Raw genomic sequence first — 8,653 nt, forward strand, 5'->3', positions numbered from 1 at the left:
AAATAACAACCTAACATCGTTAATCATTCACATCGTCATTTTACATACAATGAGTGTTCTATTATAAAGACATATGATTTCATTATTTCATATGCACACAATTTCTTTAGGAATCCATGTGCAACAAGTTTTCAGGCACCGAAGAATAACCAAAAACATGTTCATTTTTGTGAAGAAGAAAGTGAAGGAGAAATAATCAAATCAATAAAAATGCATCAGATTCCACTCAGCAAGTTCATAAATGGCTTCATAAGCAAGCTCCAGTAATAAACAACTTCACATACAACTTCAAAAGCAAAGACAAACAATTTCATTGTTTGATATATGCACAATTTTTTTAGGAATTCATCTGGGCAACAAGTTTTCGAGCATTAGAGAATAATAAAAAAAAATCATTTATGTGCAAGAGAAAGTGAAGGATAAACAAGCAAATCAATAAAATTTCATGAGGTTCCACTCATTAAGTTCATAAGCAAATGAAATAAAATTAAACAACTTTACGAGCAAGCCTCACTAATAAAATCTTAGGACTTCATATGTGCAAGAAGATTTCGGGCATAAGAGAATAACCCAAAAAAATTTTCATTTGTGTGAAGGAGAAAGTGAATCATAAACCAACAAATCAATAAATTGCATGAGGTTCCACTCATCAAGTTCTCTTCCCTTTCTGATATGAGGATGAAATAAAACAAAAAAACTATTATTCTATAGTTCGGCTATAGCGCGATCAGAGCAGAAGGAGATGATGGCTGGTCCGACATCATCAGTGACGGAAGACAACAGAAACGAAAAGACATATTATTTGGGGAAGTCCACCGCACTATGGCTCAAGAGAGGGCGAATGTGGCGAAACACCAGGGCACGAGGAGGAAAGGGGGCTTCGGCAGCCAAATGGTACGCGAAGAGGGGTCTTACGTGAAGTATTATTTGTGAACCGCTGGACGCACCCTACCGGCAGTGGTCTGACTCCTGTTCATTCACAAAATGGCTTTTCAGACTGGTGCATCAGAAGCAAACGAGCCAAATGTTCTAAAATTGAGTTTTGGCTCAAACAAACGCACACTGTATCTCCTGTCCTGTTAATAAACCTTCTAGGTGGCAAAACTGCTAGGTCCGTTTCTTTACCGCATTTCAATGATCCCATTTGGGGTTTTAAGCGCTAAACCCTAGATGCTTGTGAGATGGAGGAGACTCCTCCATTCAAGCTCGAGTATAACTAAACCGTCGCTGAATCCAAACAAAAACCCTAGCTCCGCTACCCGCCTTTCCCCCGAGATAGTCAATTCAACCATCTCCAATTGCCCCTCGGACACAATCGCGCTCAGCTTCTTCCTTTGGGCAGCTCGCCAGCCCAACTACTTCCACGCCCCCAGTTCCTTCGATCGTATAATCCCCGTCGTCGTCCGCCTCTCCTTGAGGTTTGGTTTCATCAGTAAGATCGTCCGGCATCTCGAGAGTTTCGCTTGTGCCGTAAAGGCTCAAACTTTCTTGATATTGCTTAGGATTTACTGGCGAGCTAAAAAGTTTAGGTTTGCGCTAGAAGTTTTTGAGGAGATATGCAGACGAAACTACGAGCCCAACACCTATATTAGGAACATAGTTCTCGACATACAGTTCAAGAGTGGGAATTTCGATGAGGCAATGCGGATTTATAGAGAAACCAACTTCCCAAATTTTCTCACTTTCAATATAGTGCTTCGCAATCTTTGTGAGTCGGGTGATTGGATCAGTGTGAGGAGTTTGTTGAGAGAAATGGTGAGGAGAGAGTTCTCCCTCAACGAGGGGACCTTTTTAATGGCCTTGGATTGTTTCTGCAAGGCCGGAAGAGATGTAGAGCTGTTGCAGTTGTTAGGTTTTCTGGTAGTTTTAGGGAGGCATCTTTCGGTGGCCATGCGGACAGTTTTAATCGATTCTTTCTGCCGGGCTGGAAGAATTGAGATGGCTTGTGAGCATTTGACAAAGATGGTAGAAGCTGGTTGCTCACCTACTGTTTTCACTTATACCTCTTTTATCAAAGGGCTTTGTGAAGCTCAAATGCTTGGTGAGGTTCCAGGTATCCTAAACGTTATGCATTCTACTGACTGCCAACCTGATCTAGTTTTATACAACTTCCTTATTTCTTATCTATTAAAGATTGGAAGATTTGATGTCGCCATTGATATTTTTCTTTGCCTTCGAAAGACGAAAATGGAGCCAGATTCGTACACTCTATCTTCTTTGGCTTTCATGTTTTGTTTATCATGGAGAGAAAGCTTGCTCCCTGATTTAACTGCTGGATTTAAATTCAAAGAAGATATTGTGTATTATAATTCCCTAATTACTGGTTATTGCAAGGCTGGTCTTCCCTCTGAAGCCTTGAAGCTATACAATATAATGATTGATAGAGAGTTCATCCCAGACAATTATAGTTATGTTGGATTGCTGAGCAGTCTGTGCAAGTTAGGAAGAACTGAACTTGCTGTTTCTGTCTATAATGAAATTCTCATGAGTAATCCTAATGTTGATGCATATGTCCACTCATCAATCTTAGATGGACTTGTTAAGAAACGAAAATATCACAAAGCTATTAGGCTTTTCCGTAAATCTGTTTCTCAGAATTATTGCATTGATGTTGTTTCTTATACCATTACAATTTATGCACTTTTTAAGTGCGATAGGTTTGAAGAAGCTAAATTTTTGTTTGAACAAATGAAGCATTTTGGTCCAAACCCTAATATTTATTCATACAATGTGATGCTTTGTGGCTTCTGTAAGGGCCGAGATTGGGTTGGAACACAGGAGCTAGTGAAGGACATGATGATCGCAGGGATTGAGATGGATTGCATTTCAGTGAATGCTATTGCTCATCTGTTAATTAAATTTGGTCGTATTGATTCTGCCCTTTTTATGTTGAAGAATTTACATTTTCATGGAATGAGCTCTTTGAAAGCTACATATTCTCTGCTTTTCAGTGGCTCTGATCATGTCCGCATTGATGATTTATATGCTTTTAATTCAAGGCTGGTGTACTTTGGAAATTCTTGTTTTGTTGAGAACGGGCATTGTGATTCTCATTCACCTCAAGAGCTTCTTGTTTCATCTGGAAGCTAGGTTGGTTCTATAATTTTTTTTTTGACATAAGGATAATTGCATTATCACTTTGGAGAACATTAGGTTTTAGTATAATCTTGAAGTACTGGGCGATAATTGTATTATCACTTTGGAGAACATTAAATTTTATTATAATCTTGAAGTACCGGGCTTTCAATACTTTGTGTTCTCACTGCAAGAAGAAGCTTCCACTTTACATGAGTAAAGTGGCTTTGGACTTGCTGCTGAAGTCTTGAGGTACTTTACTTGAAATGTGAGTTTTTTTTTCTTCCTTTTAAGCCATTTACAATGAATGTCCTGAGGTCCATGATGCTTGATTAAGGATACTTTTCTATTTACTTCATTTGTAGGTGTGAGGGATGATGTCAATCTTTAACTTATTGCGCAGTTTTGCACTTACGATAACTTGAGGATAAAATCCTGGTTGGGTTTAAATTTAGTGAGTGATAAATACTTTTATTAAGCATCATGCGGCTATCTCCTGTTTTATTGATGCTCTAATAATAGATGATATGCTCTCCAGTTTTTATTAAGTTTTACTTAGTTATAGAAGACTTTAATATTCTAATATATATATAGAGTTCATGATTTTCTGAGCAATTGGTGCCTTGTACATTTTCCTATTTTTGTACTTATTAATTTACTTCTTGTTTTTTATTTATTTATAAAAACCTCTTTCTGTAAATTTGTACATTTCTATCCCTTTTGATATAATTGATCTTTACTTATAAAGACAATTGTTATTACTGAATGTAAAGCTTGAAGGCATTTAGTTAGCAAATTTAACTCCACCATGTTTTGCCATTCTAAGTTTTGAAGGAGTCTGAGCTTTTGAGTTTAAAAATTTTCCTCAAACTTCTTTTAGGAAAACATAATTTCTGAAGGTAGATGAGTAAACAACGCTTAAAAATGGATGAACTTCAACCGAGTTCATGCTTTGTTGTTCTTACAAGTCTCATTGAAAAAGAAACCTTAGACTTCATTAGAAGTTTGAATTAAGGTCTCTAATATGAAGTTTGGGAAGACATGCATACAGACAGTTTTTTATTTTATTTTTATTTACCTTTCTTTTGATGCCACAAAAATCTAGTCCTAGTCAAATATGCTTTCTTTATGCTTTCTTTCTTGATATTGAATTAGTTTCATTGTGTGAAAAAAATGTGCATTGAGTTTAGTTAAGCAAATGTAGCTGGTGAGCTGTGATTAGCTTATACACTTAGACGCAGTGAATCATGTTGGAAGGCTGCAAATAGTTGTTGTTCAAGCTGTATTTTTCTTTTTTACATCAAGGATTTTAAGAGGTATCTATGGTTGTTTGCTTCAGTATTGAAGGCAGAGGTCCAAATGACATAGTTGAATCTAAACTAAAATTTGTTTGTTTGAATTCAGATTTTCTGTGAAATTCATATATGAGTGAGAGAGAATAGAAAAGATGGGAGCAAGAAAGTTAAGATCGGAAAATGGCATAGACGAGAGGGAAGGAAGCTTGGAGAGAGAGTTGGTAACAATGGAGCAGGTTATGGTTAGAGAGATTGCGAAAGAGGGACTTGCTGTGAGGGATTTTCAAGAAGGGGAGATGGAGGGAATTGAGATGAGAGGGGGTTGGATTTCTAAGGATTGTATGAAGAGAAAGCCCAATACTACTTCATTCAGTATCTAATGATAAGACCAATGGTCTTTATTATAGAAAAACTTTGGCTACAATTTTATAAATAAACCTAAATTGATAAGCTCAAAACAATAAGAACTCGAAGAGCATAATTAGAACAAAAATAAATGCCTACTAAATGTGGCTTTCTCCTATATTTGTCAATACGACGTACAAGAAAAAGAAAAGCTTTTTTTTTTCTTAACAGGTAAAATGCAGCCAGGATGCATTTATGTGCCAACTGTCTTTAATCTCAATTTGATAATATGCATCTGACAAAATTTTTATAATGATTCTTCCTTCACTAAACACGTTGAGAACAATAATTTTATCTATAGTGTAGAGCATTTACATTCTCCCTCGATTGTTTTTGTTTTTGCTTTTGCTTTGTTTATAGTTTCTTCAATGAATTTTTGTGATCGAATATTTGTGTCTAACATGCTAGTTTGTTTATCTTTATTTGTGCATCAAAACTGAAAATTTTCTGATTTGGTGGTAGGTATTTTGAATTCATACCTGGGTAAAAAATTGCACATGGGACAAATTCAAGAGAAGAAATGGTACTTCCACAATTAGAAGAAGGTGGTACTAATTAGTCTTCTGTTTATTTTCTCCATTCCCTTCCTAGGACCTTTTTATATTAACTGCATTTGTTGTGTCATGAACTAATTGTGTAAAGATATACGAAAAGGAAGTGTTACTTCGCAACAAAGGAATAATTTCTTCAATTATATGTCATTACCAATACAGTGAGCTATCCTATCAGCATTAGAAATGAGAGTTCAGCACATAGCACTAGCTTAATTGTTACATCATAATTTATTGCAAGCACTAATCTAATTTTCTCAGCCATCTTTGTCTTTCTATTTGTCTGATGCTTTATCAAAATAATGCGAAAACCTTCTTCAGAATTCCTTAAACCTCAAATGTCTACAGTTTCCTTCTGGTTTTCATAGCCATCACTGAGCTGAAAGAGGAAAACCAATTCCATGGCGAGTGGTCGGAAACGCAATAAACATCACACTGCAAATTGCCCCAATTGCAACTGGTAGAGCCGTGACTATCTGCTTCACATCTTCTGAAGGCGACGGATAGAAGCACACCACCACATTCTGATCGACCAGCACGACCGCAATGAAAACCATTACGGACATCAAAGCGTGGATAAAGTCAACGAACCTTATCCTGTATTTCCTCGCAGTTTCCGCTGGAAGCGGGTCAGGGCCATCTACAACCCAGAAACCAGTGAAGGTGGCTATTCCGTGCTGCACGTTGCCGGCGGAGTCCCGGAAGCTGTCGCTGAAGCTGAGTATGAAACATGAGAAAATGCACATGACGAGCAGGCATGCGGTCATGAATCTGTTAGCAGAAGTGCACTTGCCCTGGTTGGCGAGGATGGGGGAGAGGAGCTGGAAGGCAAGCACTGTTCCTGTGGGGAGTAAGTTGGCCAGATGCGCGGTGCTTTGAAAGGTTTGGTTAATGGCTTTGTGTGCCTGGTTCTTTTGGTTTTGTGCCAATGCGTTTATGTTTAGAAGAGGCTGCTTTTGATTCTCGCTGTGATTTTCGAGGTCTGCCATTTTGTTTTTTTCTTTTTTTTTTGGCTTCACTTGTTGGATGATTGAATCTGGGAAGTGAGGAGGATGAAGGCATGCATTCGTGTTGTGAGGCGGGGTTTTAAAAGGGCTGAGAGGAGTTTGTTTAACGGTCGGCAAGAACTGCTTAGAGGAGTTTGTTTTCTTTTGGTTCTGCAGAGGATGGTTTTTAAGGTGGGAGTAGAACTGATAATTGGCTGTTTTTTTTTTTTATTATTTAAATTTTGTTGTTGTAACTGAATGCTTCAGTTTTGATCTATCTGGAAATTTTGTGGTTGATTTGCAGATAGTTAATTTGTTATTTTGTTTTGCTAGTAACCTGCTAAATTTGCTATTTATAAAATTTAGTGATATTTTTGAATTACCGAATCAATGTATTTACGTCTTTGAAAATTTGATAAATGTGAAAATTTTGGGTTGGAGTTTTACTGTGAATTTTGATATTTGAGTGAGAATTTTAAAAATGGATGAAAGAGGGTGCTAGATTTATAAATAGAAAATTTTTTGGTGGTATGTATGTAAACAACCCTTCATATTTTACCATGATTTGAGCTTGATTGAATTTGATTTATATAGGAATTTTTGAGCTTGTTAACATCTATAGAGTTGAGTTTTTAGAGCTTTGTACAAACAATTGGTTTGAAAAAAAAATTAGTCTTATCAATACAACTTTGTTGAACATAAAGTATAAGGTTTTAAGTGAAAATATGGGATAGTTTGGTGCAGCTTATAAGTGCGGCGGCGTTTTTGAAAATATCTTCTAATCGTTTGGTTTGTGTTTTTTGAAAAATATTGTTTTTCTCGTTGAATTTTTTAGACTAAATGCAGGTTGCAGGTTGACCCCCGCGGTAGACCTGCGGACCGCATTTTAAGATAAGCCGTTTGTCTTGAAACACACAAGCTGCCCACACAGATCCTAAATTTTAATCCAGCTTCTTAACGAACTTAATTTAGAATTTTTATTCATCAATTAATCAAGTATTTAAAAATAATAATAATAATTAAAATTTGCTCCGTTTGTACATCAAATCATGTCATAAATAACTCGGCGTACACACTGTTTATTTCCAGCTCTGTTATTTAAAGTTTAATTTAGTTTGAGAAAATTTCATGTCGAAAGGAGTTTATTATTCTTAATATTTTAAATTGAATAGGTCTAATTTAGACTAATTAAATGTTAATTAGTTCATATTTATTCTAAATAGACTCCTTAATCTATTCGCTAACTTATCACTTAATCATTTCTTAACCTCTTGGTAAAATAAAATATTGTGATATTATTACAGTTAAGAACTGATAGCCATTAATAAATTTGATTCAGATTCTAATAAATCCAAGTTTATAGAGTAATGATAAATTAATCATTTACTAATCAGAGTATTATTGACTAAATATTAAATGTTTACCTAGCCTATTATAAGGTAGGGAGTTATATGTGTGTATACATATGATTACTTCAAATTAGAGAAATTTATTAACATGCAACACGTTGATCTAATTTTAAAATTTTGAAGTAATATTACAAAAATAGAAGGATTGCATTTAGAATTTTAGAGCATGAGGTGGTGTGATCATAAATACTTTGCACTATTATTCATAATATGAAGATAAAATTAAATTAGCAAAATTGAGTCTTTAAACAAAAAATTTTGTTTCTGGCGTCAGGGCGCCATGCTAATCGTGTTGCGGCGCTCCAACAAGCGCTGAATTCTATGCATCAGTGTTGTGCTCTCGGGTTTTTGAACCTGGACGAGTTTTGCGGCGCTACTGGTCTCAACAATCAGGTGTTGTATTTTGGCGTAGCAGCACTTCATATAGGGCATTAAGGCACTAGGTCAGAAAAAATTTTTTTTTCTGCTTCAACCTACTGTAGATGTAACACTCCTCATACCCTCAACAAACTCACCGACAAACTTGATCTGTGAAAACCAAGGCTAACATATATGATTTGATGAAAGGGTTGTCGAGAAATTTTGTGAACAAAAGGGGTGCATTTACATACATACCACACAATTCGTATATATATACATATCTAACACTTAAAACTTTTATATTTTTATACATAACACTCTAATCTGCAATATTACATAAAAAATACAACTATTCCTGACTTTTTAAGAAAGAAGAATATCTTTTCATGCAAAGGCTTATGACATCAAAAGTGTTATAAGTATAACTTTAGGTGTTATCTATGTAAATACAAAGGAATTGTGTTTTCCAATTTAGTCATATACCTAAATGTTCATACATGGAGTTAGTTTCCTATCAAATAGTGTTTCCCCTAGGGGTGTAAACGAGCCGAACAACAGCAAGGCAACCCGCG

At 35.7% G+C, this 8,653-nt stretch overlaps 2 protein-coding genes across 8 annotated transcripts; one reads left to right on the forward strand and one right to left on the reverse strand.

Moving 5' to 3' along the window:
• Positions 1 to 1,117: 1,117 nt before the first annotated feature.
• Positions 1,118 to 5,776, forward strand: LOC110018468 (putative pentatricopeptide repeat-containing protein At1g16830). 7 transcript variants are annotated; one of them, XM_020715790.1, is made up of 4 exons: positions 1,118 to 3,343; positions 3,441 to 3,529; positions 5,238 to 5,320; positions 5,695 to 5,776. In XM_020715790.1, the coding sequence occupies exon 1, from the start codon at positions 1,171 to 1,173 to the stop codon at positions 3,088 to 3,090; it is 1,920 nt and encodes a 639-aa protein (XP_020571449.1). In that variant the 5' UTR covers positions 1,118 to 1,170; the 3' UTR covers positions 3,091 to 3,343; positions 3,441 to 3,529; positions 5,238 to 5,320; positions 5,695 to 5,776. The 7 variants fall into 7 exon arrangements, with proteins under 7 accessions (XP_020571449.1, XP_020571453.1, XP_020571450.1 ...); XM_020715794.1 differs by having other exon boundaries at positions 3,441 to 3,513; XM_020715791.1 differs by having other exon boundaries at positions 1,118 to 3,327.
• On the reverse strand, positions 5,334 to 6,547 carry LOC110018469. The gene has a single exon (XM_020715797.1). It carries the CDS (start codon positions 6,313 to 6,315, stop codon positions 5,698 to 5,700), a length of 618 nt encoding a protein of 205 aa, XP_020571456.1. The 5' UTR covers positions 6,316 to 6,547; the 3' UTR covers positions 5,334 to 5,697.
• Positions 6,548 to 8,653: the final 2,106 nt, after the last annotated feature.

The sequence above is a fragment of the Phalaenopsis equestris genome, unplaced genomic scaffold (assembly GCF_001263595.1).
Source record: "Phalaenopsis equestris unplaced genomic scaffold, ASM126359v1 Scaffold000022, whole genome shotgun sequence".
NCBI lineage: Eukaryota > Viridiplantae > Streptophyta > Magnoliopsida > Asparagales > Orchidaceae > Phalaenopsis > Phalaenopsis equestris.